Genomic DNA, 18,678 nt, shown 5'->3' on the forward strand with positions numbered 1-18,678 from the left:
ATGTCCTATTCGGAAATGCTTGCATTGGCTCATGTGAATTGACTTTGTGCACATTCATAATTATAAAGTGTTGACTGTCAATGAGTAGTATCCTGGCATTTTTATCTTTTACCAAAGGCATGGAGGTTTTACATTTCACAATATTCCCTGGGCTTGAGGTTAGGTTTGGTTGGTTGGGAACAGGCATGTTACCCGACGTGTGTTCTACTCAGGCCAGCCCTTAGTTATTACATTGTAGTGTAGACATTTCAGTGGCTGGGGGCACATACACCGGCTTTAGTGCTACTTGGCGACTTTTAGGTTGTCTAGTGTGTTTCCATGGTATATGGGCTCAGTGCTCTTCTGTCTTTTTATTAGAATGGTTCAGGGGCATCTCAGTTGAACGGCTTGAGGTAGGTAATCCTTTTAAGGGGAATTTTTGTCTTCATCAGAGGTGTCCGGTCCCCACGAGAGACGCCATCTCCCATACCTTGTACCTATCGTGCAGCTTCTGATTTCCCAACAGCAACGAATTTGCATTTCTTCGTTCTTCTTTGAAGGGTCTGTGGCTGACAGTTTGGCAGCTGGAACCCGGACATCTCATATAACTTCTAGAGCGGTAAATGTTGCTGGGTGTTTCTGGCTTGCTAGGATGTCTGTCTGTCATTTTACAGCTGGTTGGCCTTCCTAGATACCCCCTTCCCATTTTGGTAGTTTCCGGCGTAGAGTTTTCTGGGATCTTGGTAGTTAGGAGTGAAATACCAGCTTCTCTTGTCCATTGGGAGCACCAGTCTTTTCAGGAGTCATGGGACCATACTAGTGATCTCCTAGTTGGCCTTTTGATTGCAGGCCTTTCTGCCTGTGCGTTTGTCCCCTTCTTAGCCTTGCAGTGATTTTCCTCTGTCGTGTCTTGTGGCCTCAGACCATAGACTTGTAGATCATCGCTTTTTGCTGTAATTCAAGTTGGGCAGATGGTTTGCCTGCTGTGAATCCTTAGGTAGAGGCATCTTTTTTTCTGATGCAATCATGTGTTAGGGAGAATTCTCAACATGTGCTAATTTCTCTTACCTTTTGAGACCCCCAGCAACTTTGCTGGATTTCTAGGATTTTAATTTTTACCTGGAAAGAGTGTGAGCCTTTTTTCCCACTCTTTCATGTATTTTGATGTGTGTTTTACTTTTGAGTTCTTTGGATATGGAGTTTTAGAACAACGTCATAGGCATCATCTTTTTCTTGTGTGTCACACAGCACCTTTAGTGCAGTGGCACAGGGGTGTATTCCAGACTCCCCCAGGTTTAAATACCTTCTCTGGGACTGACTACTGTCTCCCAGAGCATGTGAAGTTAAATTGACTTTACTAGTTCTTTTAAATTCATAGACCCAGCACACACTATCTTCCCATAGAGAGCTGGAGGGGTTGCTTAGCATCCCCTGTGTCTAAACACCCATGTAACAGTCAAATGTTACCCTTTCCTCTTGAACTGGCTGGTGGCAGTGGTTTTAGAACAAACTACCATGATTTTTCCCGACTGCGAACACCGGTAGCTAAAAATGGGTCCGCCATGTTTATCGATATGGCGCCCATGACCTGTCTGTAAAAACAGAGTCAGGTCATCTTTTTTCGCTGTTGCTTGTAGGAAAGGTCCTTCTTGTGTTTAACTCTATGCGCCAAACCAGGTTTGGTCCCTTTGTTCGTTTCCCTTCAGCAGGCTTCAGTGCTGAAGCCCTCCTCTGGCGCCCTCGTGTCTGGGGTGAACAGGATGTGAGGGAGGTGCCCGAAACTCCCTGTGCGACCTGAATGCACTCTGGTGTGATTGGCTGGCTGACTGTCCGGCAAGGACAGCCACCCTGCTGTGTGAGTGACAGCTAGGCTGGAATGAATGGGAGAACACTGTTTAAAAGCAGGTCTCTGGGACTTGGAAGGCAGAGTCGACCACTGGAACAAAAGAACCGAAGATGAGCTGAAGGAGGACGACTGCTGCAACTCCTGGACTGCTGGTTTGCCCGGTGATGCCCTGCTGCAGGTCCGAATTGCCTGAAACTCCATCGACAGAGAAGCCCCTGCAAGGACGACTTCTTCCCTTGATCTGGGGGGAACAACCAACTTGTAAGCCCACTGGACAGCGTCTCCATACTGGTCGAATTTTCTTCAGAGCGCTGTTGAAAACCGGATAGCCAGTGAGGAGGATACCAGTTTGTGGTCTTTAAGGCACTCACACCTTAAAACCGATGCTTAGCCAAGCTTGTGGCCTCTTCCCTGGGCAGTGCAGGAATCTCTCGATGTCCTCCTCCTTGTACCCACGACTGAAGCTCAGGGACATCGAGATCTGCAGGAACTGCCAGGAACAACTGCCTCAGCTGCAGCTTTTCTTCATCTTTAAGGTACTGTACAAATGCAGTGTGGAAATCCTTTCTGCCGCGGTGAAAGTTTGAAACTTTCCCAACTTTGGGTCCTTGTTTCTCCTAAACCGACATATAACTCTTTTTCTGGCAAACTACTTCTTCGAACATTGGCAAAGTCTTAACCGTTTACTACCAGAACTGTGCAATCCTATCCAAGACTCTGAACCATTGACCTTGGCCCAGGCCTACTGAATTGAATTGCTGGTTGTAGTGAACTGAAACTATTTGCCCTGCCTATGAAAGTAATTGTGCTTTAAATTATTTTTACCTTGTCTTTCTACCCCTTTTGAAAGTAACTCAAGTGTCATTTTGCTCCTACTTCAGGGGAGCTCAACTTGCAGAAACGTATTGGCTGTGTACTGTAGTGTATTAGAGTGTGATATGGAGCTGCTTTCTTACTAGTGGAATGTTTTCCAACTGACTGTGTAAATAAATGTATATTCTTTTAACAAGAAACCTTGAATAGTGTTTGTTTGAACTACTGTGATTGCAAGTCATTTGTGTAACATCTTGTACTGCTCTCATTACTCTTGAGATAAGTCTGGCTGCTCACCCACTGCTACCACATAACTGTGTAGTACAGGCTTGTACCAAAGGTGACATTGTGCCTACACCTGTAGTCTTAATTGTGTGTAGTGTTTCCAAAGGGTAACATCATGTATTAGTGTTAAATGTATCTGCTGATTTTATGGGTCATAGAAATGTATAAAATGTGATGCAAATACCATTCGTTTCTTACACCTTCGGCTTTGCTTGAGTAGTGGGGAGGTACATAGTGCAGGTCAATTTAACAACAGTGGTTGCAATATTCAGTTTATGAGTAGGGCAGGTAGGTATGATCAGATATGTTATTTATAATGCGCTTAATACCCAGAGGTTTCTAAGCACAGACCCTGAAGATTGAACCTGCATTGCTCCGTGCCGTCTAGATTCCAAGGCAAGCAAGTTGCCCCTGAGCTATCCTCCCGAGACCCATGAGCTATCCTGCCGAGACAAGGATAGGTATTATTTCCGTGTGGATGCAATACTACACTCTAACAGTCATGGTTTTTTTGGGGTTTCAGAAAAAGGTTGCACACCTATTGGGAGAGACTGCACTGGTGCAGACATTCACATGCACAACAGCACGTGTTCCTGTCCCCTTCAGTGCTAAGTGCTCTGCTTGGCTCGAGCTTAGAATACCATCACTTTTGCCAGCAGAATGTGTTCCATCTGCACGTTCTCACCTCATAGGCTGTGTGTCCTTTAACTGTTAATTAGGTTTTACTAAGACCTCTCCTTCTTTCTGGACTTCTCAACATGTGCCCTCTCTCACCATGGATCCACAGCCAAGACCATGCATGATTTCTTGCTCCTCTCTTACAGGTATAAAGCAGCTTTGCTCTGCTTCAACTTTTACCAGTGGGGTTATGCGGAGTATAAACTCGGTGTTCCCTGAGCTTCTGCAGCCTGTACCTCTGAGGCCTTGACTACTGTAAACAGGCCTCCTTCCACCAAGGCTAAAGCTTCAATTCAGCTGTCACGCCAGACCAACACAGATCTTCAGACTGGCAGGACATGTGAGTGGCACAATGCAATGCATAATGAAAGGGGAACACACGCACCAGCCCCATGCACATTTGCCAAACCGTTAGCGGTGCATGCCAGGGATGTTCGCGTCTGCTCTCCAATCTAACCCAGCTGGCTACTAAGGCTAATGTCACTTTGGAAAGTGGCCACTTAGCCTTCAAGGAAGTTTACTTACGCCAACCAACCAGCTTTCATGAACATATAGTTGTGGCAGGTGGGCCTAGCGCAAGAAACAAATCACAGCTGGAGACTCCAAAAGCATAGAGATCATGGAGCGCTATGTGAGCATCCTCTTGACATCCACATTGCCTTTCATCATGGAGGTCTACTTAAGCATCATCTTGACATGCATATTGCCTATGTAACTCAATTAAGAGAGCCAACTTGTTCTCCCCTTCCTGGCTAAAATCAATGTAATTACAAATGTCTCTAGCCATCAATTCAATCCCATGCCACCCTGCCCATTTACATCATCGACTTTTCTTCGATTGAATGGTCGTGGAATCCATATTTACGCCATTCAATTCTTACCATCCCATTGTTTATCTTGCTGCTCTACTGCCTTCGGTTCTCTATGTCTGAGGTTAAGAATTAACTAATTAGAGCAGTTACATGATTAGTGTTAAGTTACATCCCTTATAATGACACAACTTTTAATTGTTGAACACTCAATAAATAGAATCATTAAATAATCCAAAAAAAAAGCAACATTACATAGTGGCAGAAGCGGAGATAAGGACATGAGTTGTATTTTCAGATAAAGAAGTGGATGTTGGTAACACAATCTTATCCTTCAAGACGGTACAAGAAGTGATGGAAGATACTTTAATTGAAGTCATGTAAATATACACTGGATAGAAAAGTGTACTTTTTTGCCATATACCTTGTGACTTTGTAAAATGACTTACATTTCTTATTAATAAGCATAGGATCATACTTCCATAATTCCAATGTTCCCATTATTTCCAACCTTCCAAGAAAATAACTTTCCTTTGGCATATTTCAAATCTCTCTTTATTAATCAGGGGTGCAGTTTAATAGACAGAGCATAACAAAATAATCAGATAAGAAATATTGTTTGCATAATACTTATTGAAATAAACATATTAAAGGTCGTCAAAGATTGGACAGTGTCATAATATAAAGTACACCAATAGTTTAAAAAGTACAATAAATTATATTGTAAATAGCACTAAAAGGCCACTTGTATAAAAGTTGTGTTCCCTTGTCAACCATGTCCAGAAAGCATATTTGTAGCGTGAAAAAAGATTTCAGCGAGCAAGGCACAAATACTAGAATCGACAAATACCCGGTAATAGAAAACGTAAGCAACTGATATACTGTATACCTTTCAATCCTAAACTGCCCTTAATATAGAATGACTGTTGGACCAGTTCTTCGATTCAAGGTCCAGTGAAAGTAGTTAAAATAATTCCCCTTCCCTTCGTTCGGAGTGTCCCCCAGATCATTGGGACAACGTGTGGCTCAACTAAGCATCCAGTTACTTGATTTTTGAAGGAAAATAAACAACAAAAAGAGGTGTAAAGAACATTTGAAAATTCAACCAATATCAGTAGACCGACAACAGCATTTGAAAATTCAACAAATATCAGTAGACCGACAACGGCCACAACATTTGGTACCTTATTCCAACTTGACACATGCATTTTACAATCCCCTCCCTGGATATATCCCCAGGACAAGGAGTGGCTGTAATATTGTTGCTGGTCTTCTATGCCAGTCTTCTGCATCTTCGGTTATACACTAACTCTGAAGCTTGACATTCTATTCCCGTTCTTTCTTCTCAGAGTAACAATCTCCCAAGAAATGCTCCCCTCTCTCCCCAGCACACAGACAGGAAGTACATGGATAGCAATACCCTACAAATAGAGAGCACATGACTAACAGAAGGTTCACGCTATATAGAATCCTTGTAATGGACACAATTGGTGAAAGACATTTCTTTGACATTGAGACATAAAAGCTCTTTATTTTTTGGCCATCTAAAATTTTAGGCATGAAACACGATGGATGGGGGAACTCAGTTTGAAGAGTTTGATTTTTAGAACATGCCGTTTTGTCTTCAAAGTAATACTGAAAATAAAAAAAACAATCCAACAATAAAAGGAACAGTTTTACTACCAAAGGTGTTTGGTCCTATGGAGTTGGTGTTTGTGTGAAAGAAATGATCGAAGATTTTTGGAGGACTGTATAGGTGTTAACGGAATAACACATAATTACGCTGCCTTTTGAAATGACCGCCTTCTTCAGGAAATTAACATGCTGACCGCAGCATGCAATACATAATGTGCTACCTAATAAACAGGCCTGTGCTACTGACAACAGAGAAAGTTCGCAGAAGATCAATGGCCCCTTGGCCAATGCTTGGTAGGATATTTCATTATCCAGGGTTCTGCGATTTCAAGGAATAGTGTGCAGAAATTCCGTACAGCATGCAAAAGTGCAGGTTTCGCTGCACCGAGATTGACCATGGATTTGGGGATAAACAGGGTTCCGAAACACTCACTATGAAAGGATGGTAACGTTATAAGTTCAATTATTAAGGTTTTGAAATACAAATGTGCATTTTAATGGTGCCCGCACACCAGTGGCAAGACGAAATAATATTAGTTTCACCATTGGCCAGAGATCAGGCTATGCTCTACATGTGAAACTCAACTGAACTGCACAGTATATGCCATCATTAAGCACTAGTTGGCAATGGCGATCATACATGGAGAGTTTAGAGTTGTACTGGGTTCCACTGTCTTGCATTGTGTTAAGGGGGGGGGGGGTAAATGAAAGAATAAAGCACCAGGGGTTATCTCTACTGGACCCCACCATTCTGTTCCCTGTGATCAGTCATTGGATGCTCATGCCCCCCCCCTCCCCTCCAATATCAATTGTGCTTCGGTCTGAATGTCTAACACGTCAATGAAAAAGCTATTGATGGATATTCATTGTCATAATCTTGCGCCCACCTGGGGGGCCTTGTGGTGACTGTATGCATCTGGTGTGGTTGAATTGATGGGTCTCACTGTTTTTAAGGTTCGTAATAAGAGGGTTCCTCTGAGCAACAGTTCTAAGTGATGATCGGCAAGTAGAGGCAATGAGAATCATACATCTTGTGGGATGTTTGGTTCTTTTACCCCAATTGTGCCTTTTGTGATGCTCGGTTCCATTGGATGCCATTATGTTTCCACCTTCTTCTATGCAATTAATTCAGCCATTTAGATGCTTCTCAACTAATGTAGTGCCATGTTTTAAACCAAATTATACATATTGTGTCCCAATAATCTGACCAAGAAGATGGCAGGAGTGCAGTATCTGGGGAGGCCTCCTCTGTTGGCATGCATTAATAGGGCCCCCAAAATCAATCAGTAGTGGCAATTAGCCGGATGCAATCAATGACCCCTGAAAATTGTCCAGTGACAGAGATACAACGAAATTATAATAGTAGAGGCCAGCAATGGCTTCTTTCACAACACAAGAGGAATTCCCAAAGTGCATGTATCAATTGCACTTTCAAGTAGTCAAGTAGGGCACTTTGTGCTTGGAACACTTAAATTATTTCTGAGAGTTTGTGGCCAGAGCTAGTGTTAAGGAGAACGTGAAGCATTTACCTGAGCCATTGATGCACTCGCCTGTCCCAGGCCGGACATTCTACTGTTCTGATTAGTCACAAGTCAGCAACCGTGCCGGTCCAAGCCAGACAGGGTTATCATCCCTGCTTCCTTGTAGTATCCTAGACCGAAACACACTGTAAAGCTTGAGTACTAGTGTGCAGATGTGCATTTCCATCCTTATGCTAGAGGTGGAAATACAAACAAAAGCAATTCAGGTGATAGGCTTTTTGGGCGTGTCGTGTGAAAGGCTCTGCAGGAAACCATGTGGGTGAAAGGACGGGTGCTTGCTAATGCCAACAGACCTCCAGTCATCCACCTGCTTGGCTTCTGCAACACTTAGGCGTACCTAAGTGTTGCGGGCAGTGTTGGATTGGGCAAGCCTTCCGAAACACACACAAGTACTGTTAGAGAACATTGGGAAGTTTGTTTTGGATTAGTGTGAGTTTTCAGGATTCTAAAGTGAGTGTTAAGTGCCAAAGCAGACTGATAAGCAGTGCCATTTTTGTTTCTCCCGTATGAACACTTTCATCTGGGGCATGTTTTGCATCGTTTAATTCATAGCTTAGTCAGTGATTTACAATTGTATGATGCGAGTATACTAAGCAGAATGCATTCTTGCTCTCTGTATTTGAAGGTTGGACTTTATGTCAGTGTGAAAGGGGTGTACGCACAAATCACAAAGAATCACACACGTGGCACATACAAATTAGTGCCTGCCATACTATTGATGCACAAATGAACCTGGTTCACAAAATAAATAGCTGAAAGTACATGAAGACACAAAAATAATATTATGGGGTGAAAGGTTTTAAAAAAATAAGCTCAACATTTTTTCTGGAAAGTGGTGTCAACTTTGGCAAAAGTGAACCTCAATCAAAGAGAAATGGTTTAAAAATGATGGGAGTCAATTTGGGTCTACTGCTTAAATTCAGCTCTCACTGCGCCGCGCTTTGCACTTTAGCGTATCTGGATATGTTTTTAGATTGTTAAATTGAATACGGTGTTAAGGTTTTTAGATGTGAATGCTGATTGCCAGTAAGGATTTGGAAAACGTTCCTATGAACTTCAGGTATTTAAAGATGTAAATAGTGCTTTTATGATGAAATGAAACTGATGTTATTGTATTTTAAATATTATTTGTGTTTTATGGATCTGTGAAAATAATATATTTTTCTTAAATGATGCCAGGTCAGAACAGGGGAAAATTGCTACCGGAGCCACTTGCTTTTCTTGAGTGAATCAGGTTGAACTATTATGCAATGCACATGTTCACTGCACATCCACGGCCACTGCTCCGGACCCAAGTGCATGTAACGTAGCTGTGCCTGGAGGTACATGCCGCCGGCGCGCCACCACGCCTCATTAAAGTGCAGGCAGCTAGCTTTTCATTTAGCCAGGTCGCAGATCTGACCGGTTTCCAGTTTTTATGAATTACTCTAATTTTGCTCCAGGATCAATTTGTGCTTTTTTGTTGCCACGAATGCATGTGTTGCTCGGAAAATGCTTTGCGACTCGAGCCTGTGCGTGTATGGTGTCAGGTTCTGAGTTGATTCAACTGTAGCAATATGGACCAGTTTGTGTCTTTTTTCTTCCAATGACGGCTTGCTCTAAATAGTGAATTTTCTAGATTGGTTGGTTGTTTTGTTGATATTTTAAATATATCAATCTTGTAGAAATATAATATTTGAACAATAGAACAAATCCAGTTTCGCCAGGCGTTACTATTGTATAGTATTTCTAAAACCAATTCTAATTTTTCAGTTATTGATTAATTGTTGCACACATCAGTTAATATTCTATATTTATGTTTTGGACTCAATTCTTTTGCAATAGTAGTGTGCCTTTCTGGACCGAATTAAATGTGCTAATATTCGGCCACTTTGCTTTTGCCCATGAAAGTTGCAGCGAGCCCCAATCTGTCCCTTCAACCTCCCTCTGAACCTGTAAATGGATGACAGGCTGCTTTCTTGTTGTTCGGGGGAAGCTTGCCTGTTGTAGTATGCATCAGGGGCGGGGGGAGTTTGATGAAGCTATCACTGGCCTCAGATATGGTGCCAGCTTGGGTCTACTGCGTCCATCTCAGCCCACCCTTCTTCTGAGGTCAGTAAACTAAATAGCATTAACATGGGTAATGATAACAGCAATTATTACAGCGGGAGGGATTCAGCATAAGGTGATATGTAACATCATTACATTCTGAGCTTTTCTTTTATTATATTATACTTTTTAACCTAGCTTGGCTGTACAGGTCATAGAGCAAAACACTGGAAGTGAGAATTTAACGAGTCATCAAGTGACCATTAGTAATAGTTATCACTGCACAATATATGGATGAGGGTGTGGACAAGAGACCCGGAATCTATGTTACACCAGGGGGCTATTTGAAGAGAGAGGCATTCAGTTCTGTCCTAAAGTGAAGGAGGCTTGGCGCAGTCCATATTGCCACCAGAATGGGGTTCTAGAGGACCGGAGCATAGCCTGGACACACCATTTTCCTGGTGTTCGCCTTGTGAGCCAGTCTAGTTTCCAGACTAGTGGTGTTCTTCCTGTTAGATAACCGTGTGCTGACTGATATGTTTTGTTTGCCCATCAGATAGGCAGGTGTAGCTGCATTGAGTGCCATTTAGGTGAGGCACAGGGGGTTGAATCAAATCCTAGCCAGGATGCCGAGCTAGTGCAATTAGCACAAGATGGGGGTAGTGTGGTCAAATTTTCTGGAGCCATCGATATGCGAGCTTTGGGAGGGTGTGCCGCTTTGAGGAGGGCCATGTGAACTGCTGGAGCCCCGTGACAAGGATGTTATCCCTCTTCAATCTGCAAGATCACTGGGGCCTGCACCACCATTCAGAAGTCCTGGTGTGGAAAGAAGGGCTTGTCTTTTGGAGCAGAGGTATCTGATACTGAGATGTTTGACCATGCTGTGCTTTTGGAAGGATAGATAGATTTTCACATTGAAGCCTAGGGATTTGGCTAAAGGGGCTGAAGTGAGGGTTGATCCCGTCCAGGCGCATTTTGTCCAGTCACCTTTGAATGGGTCACTGCTTGGAGGGGTGGCCCAGGAGTAAGAATTCACCCTTAGTAGGGCAATGTTGTAAGTAGCACTTGCCACTTCCATGTGAATTCTTGGAAGGCATGACCGAAGGTGAGCAATATCTTCTGGCCCCTTGACGTATAGGTACAACTGTGTGTCTGGTGTATCCCGATGTTGGGGTTGTCTAGCAGTGAGCTCAGTGGTTATATATAGAGGTTAAACATCAACAGGTAGAGAATGAATCCTGAGGAACTCGACAAGTGATGAGTTGGCTTTTGGACTTGAGGAAGCACATCTTTACAGCCTCGCGTCCGCTAGATAGGTAGGATGTGAACCATTTTAAGATGGTCCAGAGAAGCCCATCCTGTGTGTAAGGAGGGTAAGTAGATTGTAGATTATGATGGTCAACCAAGTCAAACATAGCCGAGGGACCCACGGGGAGTGGCACAAGTTCCCTGTTTTGATAATTTCAAGGGCATGGATGCTGGCTGTTCTATTGCTGCTTTTTGGTAATCCTAGAGCAAACTGAGTTGCCAGGTTTCTGCAAGTAGTTTGTAAGCAACTACCTTTTCAACGACTTTGCTGATAAGCGGGTGGATTGTGATCTGCCGATGGCTTGCTAGGTCTGCCAGATCAAGGGTGGGGTTTTTCAGGAGTGGGCGTATGAGCCGTGTTTTTAGGATGTCTGGGAATATACTCCCGCTATATGGATTCCTGGCTGGAACAACGTTATCGATGAAGTGGATTCTAGAACAGTAGTATTTGCTTCATGAGATCTTAATGCACCAGTGAAATGTGATACTGCTCTGATGGCAGTGTAAGACTAACTGCATGCCAGCCCTCTTAAGGAATTTATATTACACCAGTGGATGAAAAAGTGAATTCCTCCCTTGTTCCCCCCCAAAGGGAAAGCAAGATTTTCTTAGAAAATATGTTTTCAGCGGGCAGTAATATGATTTCGAAATAGCGCCAAGGGCTAGTCAGTTGTTCTGCTCGGATTTCAAAATGTTGCCTAAAAGTTGCATTAAAACTCTGCAGCAGCTGCTCAACCCACTAATCTGTTCGTCAGTAACATTTTACTGAAAATGGGAGACGCTTGTGTGTAGCTCAGCTGCAATTAATTAATGTAATTTTTAACAAGTCTTTGAGAGCAGAAAATCCTTTCTGGCTGGGCCAAAACAAAATACTTTCAAACGTGTTCCTATCTGGCATGATTTTCTCATTGACTCAATTCGAAGAATGTTTTCTGAAATTTTCCCAAGCTATTTGTGGAAATCGTTTTTTGTCCATGGGAAGTCCCTCATGATGAGTTAACTTTCACGGCCACCTCTTGTATTCAAGACCCCAGCAGTGAAGGGCATGCAAAAGGGAGCAGGTGAAAGATCCAGCTTCCAGTGTCATGACAATAACAGTCTCATTTTAGTTAAGCTGGAGATTACTGCAGAGCTCCCTACCACCAATGCCCCCCTGAAGTTGGCACGCTCCGTCAAATTCTTGTCATTTTCGATGTCGTGAGTGAACAGGCATGGGAATACAGGGGACTTCTGGGTTGCTGCGCCTGCTAACTCCTCATGCAGAAAATCTGATGTGGTCCCCGATGTAGATCTGTCATTGCAAAACATGGTCCCTGCCTCTGCGCTGGCATAAGACAACTGATGCAGATGGGAATGCAGGTGGATCACCTCCATGGCCCTACAACTGCTCAAGGTTGATTCTGTGGGTTTTCACACAACCGCGCCATTTAACATCCTCATGATATGTAAGCGTCAAAATGGCTTCTAGGACTTACTATGGAGAATGTTAGTGTTCGTATCAATGCAATACTTCTACCATGAATGCAGTGATGTATTCACCACAGTTCTGTTGAGAGATTGTTTGGCTAAAATTGCAAGTATCTTTAATCATCTCTGTTCTTGAAGAGATTGTTATCCTTTACGAACCTAAGTGACTGTCTATAGGCCATCCGCTTTGAACTGAGCTTCCTTATCCCACTGTCTTACTAACTCTCTTGAATGCCATGTTTTGAAAGGAATAGACACTTGCTTTTTTAAATGGCTAATGTACTTGGCATACCCCGAGAAGCCTTCTCATTCATATATGATCACACAGCCATGGGATACCACATTAAAGTGCAGTATTTGTGCTTATATTATTGCCAAAATTAAATGTATCACAACAAATTCTCGATCCCATCTGCATGGACACAAAACAATGTTGTAGTCTATATGACAGGGTTACATACAGGGCTGTAAAATACGATACGTATAGAAGAGGAAGCAAGGGTTAGTTTAATTCTAGAACGGCGGAAACAGCCGTGGAACCAGCCCCGAAAACCAAGAGCGAACGCAATGCGCTCAGAACAAAAAACAATACTGGTTGCAATATGTTTAATAAAAATAGGCACTACTAGAATACAATGGCCACTGTTGGGAGAATTGGAATAACGACCGTGGAGACCAAGGAGCCCGTTCCCTTGCCATACTTTCTCTCTCATTCCTCAATTTTGAATCAAAGATTTCAATTCCTGATCGCCTTCCACAAAAAAACAGATATAATTAATAAATCAGCAATATTGATAAGATATCATTATCTGTTTCATACCTAATGCAATCCAGGTCCTCGATTATTGCTCTTTCTGTTCCCTGAAAGCAAATGCTACATTCCACACTTACAGCAAATCAACCACGGTCCTGATGCGAGTTTATGAGTTCACTACCAAGACCCAACTATCGCCAAGCCCCTTCGGCTAATTTATCCGCGATTTGGCTGTGACTGTGTGAATCGGACAAATGACTAGCAATGACTTCCAAGAGGCGAGGACATTACATTTAGAAGTAATACAAAATGTGATCCTCTTCATGGGATGAAGGAGTGGTCATTTCCACACGGAGGTGTGCTTTCAGAAAATGTACTTTTACGTGGAAGGAGATGCAGTCCTCAGTAGAAGGTTTCTAGGGGGAATCTCAAAGCCGATGGGGCACAGTTACTTCAGCAGCTGAAGGAGATTTGCAAGTCTTGATAGGACAAGGGAGATGAGTGATCAGAAAGAACTTAAGCACATTTATTTCTATGAATAACTCTTTTTAGAAGGCTTACCCAGAAGCACAAGCCCTGGAATACGTCACCATATGCTCATGTATTTTACTGTGGATGAATGCACAATTCTTTATTGACCTTTACTGAACTGTCATGCATATTTTGTCTGTCTTTATTGGAGCCTGGAAAGGCCTGAACCCTTCTTAATAAAAATTCATGGATAGAAATTCAACAACAAAGCATCCATTCTAGGTTTCTACTCAGAGGTATAGTTCTATGTTGGCCTGATCCCTGCTCCCTGCCACCTCCCTTTCCTGCCGGACATTAAACACTGCTCCGAAAACGTATCTCTGCGGCCATTTCTCATCAATGTGGCCTCCCAACATACTCCCTCCGTAGAGGCCACCTCTTTCATTTTTGGGAGACTGTCCAACCCACACCTATATTTATTGTGACCCCCATAACTTCCCATTAACCCCATCACTCACTGGCCTTACCCAAAGCCTATTGTCTTCTCACCTTCAATTTCAATTAATACACATGATGCCATGCCGACTACTCCAATACCACTACACCAACACACATGCATGGTGCGTGGCTGCACGCAGCATTGTCTAGTCCACTATGTCACCTGCATTCTCTTCCCCTTTGAACACCACCTACTTGGCCCAGGTGCTTTCTGCTGTCTAGCTGACAGGCTGATGTGTGGCACTCTCTGCCACCTGCTTGCCCATGGGAGCCAGTGTTACATGTGGCAAACTTGAGAAGCAGCATTCATTTGGAAAGAGACTTCCGGGATGGCCTTTGCTTGCGCAGTGAACCACTGGGACAATGTTGAGGTGAAATGCAGAAACCCTGCATACATGAAGAGTAGCATGCAAGTAAGTCGAAAATATAGATGGCAAGTGGGCTATGGGTATAAATCAGGCATGAAGGGTGTGGGGCGTCTCCAAGGGGTCACCCCTACATTAAGAAGGTTAAAAATCGAGAGAGAAAAAAGTCAACAGTTTTGGTCTTGCAGTAAAAAATGTGCAGTAATCACATAGTTCTGTGAGTTGAATCCACACAAGCACACACACACACAGCAAAACATGCAGGAAGTATTGAGTTGCTAGGTCTGGAAAAGACCCGGGGCTACGCTGATGTCGGAACTGTTGGGACTGGGGGCTAGCTAGTCTTTTGGCTGTAGCTCCTGAGATTCTATCCGGGGTTACAACCAAAAGATCAGGGGCCTCCTTAGCCCCCCCAGCAACTGCATAGCAACACATTTAACAGGAGAGGGTACTGAGGGCTGCGGGTTCTTCTTGCCCACTTCTGCCTTTCCAATTCATTGTAGCAGTTGTTCATTACTATGAAGGCCTCATTGCTTGCCTTTGAGTATTTTCTCCATAACTCTTCAGCTGCTTTATTTGGAAAAGGTCATAAAAGAGGTTTAGGGCGATCAATGAAATACAAAAAAAGGGAAAGTAAAAAAGCACTCAACACCAAACAGAAACTGCACAAAGCACTGTAAAGGAAAGTACTCAAAGTATGATTGTGAAAAGACATAGCTCTCATGAGCACACAACCAGTGAACACAAGCTGGGCACGTGTTTGTTTTTGGTGCCCTTCTGGAATAAATGCCCAGAGTGAGACCTCACAGTGTACATGCAGTGAATGGCATGGTTCATGGTAAATCCATGTGAAAAAAAATCAGTAATTACAATCAGTCTCTGGCTTGCAGCTCTTAAGGTAATACTAGTAAATGTGGGATTGAAGGGGTTGAGAATTGGTTTAGTAGAAATTATTTTTGGAACATTCATTTGAAAGACCTTTAGTCTAAAACCATGTCCTTTAGCTAATCAACGCAACTTCCATTCGGCCCATAGTACAGCGAATCCTGCTTGATAGTTGTAGGGAGACTGCTGCATGAATCTTCCAGTTGTAAGGGTTGAGGTGGTGGGGTTATCACGTCAGCCCACACATCCAGAAAATTATTTTAGGAGGCCTCAGAACCGTCCGCATTCTTAGTTTCCTCTGTTTATAGTTGTACGGTCAGTCAATGGTGGTTCAGAATATAATGTTGGAAATCCATCAGTGTATTTTCTTGGTTGTTTTGCTTGTTTAAGTCCAGTCCAAACACTTGCATTTCAGTAGATAATGCCAGAACAGGATTTGATAAACTAAATGCATTTTGTTTCACTAAATATTTCAGGATTCTTGCCTAAGTTATTGGATTTTACACCAAAGGATGAGGAGGAACCTTGTTGCATGGACATCAATTAATACTCTGTGTCGATTGCTATTATCGCTCTACATTGACCATACGATTACATATTAGAATGCAACAAAAAAAATCAGTAAATGGGGAACATATGAATACATACATATTTTTGACATGACATTCACTTTGCAAGTATTCTGGAATAATGTTACTAACTCACGCTGCTACAGAGGTTCTCCCACTCTTTTCTGTTGTCCCGACTGAGGCAAGACAAAAATAAGATTATTTGCAGAATAAAAAAAAATACAGGTTTTTATAGTGAATAACGTTTAACAAAGTATTTCACAAATGTAATTTCAAAAAAGAAAAACAGCTGGAAAATAGAACCAAAAGGGGGGAAAATAAATACTGTTCATGTGGAAATATAAAACGTGTGTATATGCGGGTGCTTCAACATACAATAAAAAAACTAAGGGATGATCTTCACACACTGCAATGAGTAGCTACGACTGTAAATTAAAAACGTAAAAAATCTGATTACATCTTCAGTGTACAAAAATGTTATCTTCACTGACTACTGTGTATGCACGTGCACTATATGTGAGGTATACCAAGCACGTTCATCTGTTGGTAGGGTGATTGTGCCGCGGGCCTGCAATTAGGTTTTTGTATATGCGGGACATTTTTTCCATGCTTTGGTTTGATTTGTTATGATGTGTCCGTACTATGTTTTTAAACCAAAGAACCTCACTGAATGGAAGCCAACCCTATGAAGGACAAACAAGCTGATGCTCTGCGTTGAAGGACACCCCTTTTTCAGATAATCAGGTTGAATGCCACAATGGTTCAAATGAATGTGATCATACAAGGCAACAGTATCAGCTTATGGCTGATTCCGACAGCGGGTGGACCGAGTGGACCAACGTTACCGAATTAGAACCAGGTGATGGACGAAGATTCCATATGAATGGCCTTTCAACCACATTCCCCTGGTGCATGGACATAAACATCAGACTATCTTTGCCCAAAGGCGTAGCCCTGCATATTAACCTACACAAATCCAAGATGGCTCCCTTTTTCATTTCTTTATCGAGACATTGTCCTGTATACCAAGGTTAATTACATACTCATGACCACAAGGTCGATGCTTAACCACACCGCACAGCTGTTGTACCATAACAGCCGGGAGCATCACAATAGCATTGGCTTTCATTAGACAAAAAAGACATTTTTATCTACCGCCATGTTCATATAAAATCTGTAACTCTTTGCAGGTTCCACGATCATGTTAGAAACTTGTAACTAAGAAAGGCTTAAAAACATTTGAATTGGTCCATTTTCATATAACCTGCCATTAACACGAGTATCAACATATTTTTTTTATTCTCGGTAGCCAAAAACACAAAAAATAAATCATCTGTTAAGCAACCTGAGTGCTCTTCATTCAACCCCACACCATTTTCAGTTAGAAAAACTTTAATCATTAGTGTATGTAACCTGACCCGACACTTCATAAAAGGAACCATGTCATTAGGTCACCTGTGGGGATTGTAACAATTTTCCATATTTTTTGTGTGGCTAGTTTGGATAGAAAATGCTGCACTTACGATGGGAAACAGGCAAAGGAGACATAAAAAGAAGCATTTACTGGGAAGCATGTTTCCTAAAACAAGTTTGATGTTGTTGGCCTGTTGACGGAAATGAGCACAAACCATCAAGTTGCTTTCTGCATAGATCCCATAGTCCCAATTAAGACTGCCAGATATATGTGACATACAGTAAAGAAGGAGAAAGTTGCAGACTCCTTTATAGAGAGTAAGTTCATGCAAACCATGCGCAAAAATAAGCTGCTTTCATTGGCATGAAAGTGTGTTCATACATTTTTATGAAGTGCTAAAGCTAATACGCATGCATTTTATGTGCCATCGGTGTTGGGGCGAGTGAGCTTTGGGCGAGTGTGCAGTGAAATATACAAGGTATGCCTGTACTTCACGATAAGAGGCAGCAATGTTGCTCGCCTGCTTCAAAGTGGCTGAGAAGGTGTCCATGCAGACTCTGAGATGCCCTCCCCGGTTGACGACAGAGGCATCGGTCCACTCGGTGTGAAAGGGTCTGTGTCCGTGTCCGTTTCGCCTTCGGCCAGATAGCGTTTCTCTCTCATCCAGCTCGATCCTGCGCTTGGGCCGAAGGCAAAGTCATCTCTTTCCTGGGAGATGCTGAAGCCACTGAGTGAGCGCTCAAGTTCCTCGTGGTTGACGGACAAGAGGGATAATGGTGTATCGCTGTCTCTGGTAAAGCTCCGCCGTTGAGCAGGTGATATCCTGTCTGCGTAGGAGCTAGCAACGTCTACTTGGGACTGGAAGTTAACTCGGGTGTCAATGAGTGTAAGGATCGGCAAAACCGTTGGCCTCTCGGGATATGAAGCCGAAGCGGGAGTAGCCGTTCGCCCACAGTTCTGCCCCCCAAAGGGCAAATGACCGCAGTAGTTCACCGGGTCCTGTGCAAACAAGCCATACGGTGTGACCTTATTGATCGGAACTTGGTGCAGGTTACAGGGCGTTGAGTGGGTGCATGTTTCGGAGTAATTATAAATCACCCGTTCAAACTCCGAGTATTTGCTCTCGGCTTCCTTCTCTTCCTCTATGGAGGCAGTGCCTTTGGAAGGGTAATATGTGGTGACCTCCACCTGCAGTTGATCCATGTGTTGCATGTGCATGTCCACCAGGAAATCCAGCTTCTTGTCCATGTCGTTCACCTGGAAGAGACAAGGGTACATGCTATAAGCATTCATAGTCATTTTTGAAAATAATGGAAATGCGTTCCACGTTGTA

The 18,678-nt window shown here is 42.9% G+C and overlaps 1 protein-coding gene across 3 annotated transcripts in view; it reads right to left on the reverse strand.

Annotated features, from left to right (window-relative positions):
* Positions 1-8,759: 8,759 nt before the first annotated feature.
* The window catches only part of KCNQ3 (potassium voltage-gated channel subfamily Q member 3), a 1,253,156-nt gene continuing 1,243,237 nt past the window's right edge, over positions 8,760-18,678 (reverse strand). For all 3 annotated transcript variants that reach the window (XM_069621644.1, XM_069621646.1, XM_069621645.1), the window contains one exon: positions 8,760-18,602. In XM_069621644.1, coding sequence (XP_069477745.1) covers positions 17,871-18,602 — 732 coding nt within the window. In that variant the 3' untranslated portion in view covers positions 8,760-17,870. The remainder of the gene's footprint in view (positions 18,603-18,678) is intronic.

The sequence above is a fragment of the Ambystoma mexicanum genome, chromosome 5q, assembly GCF_040938575.1.
Source record: "Ambystoma mexicanum isolate Mex_15411 chromosome 5q, UKY_AmexF1_1, whole genome shotgun sequence".
NCBI classification, from domain to species: Eukaryota; Metazoa; Chordata; class Amphibia; order Caudata; family Ambystomatidae; genus Ambystoma; species Ambystoma mexicanum.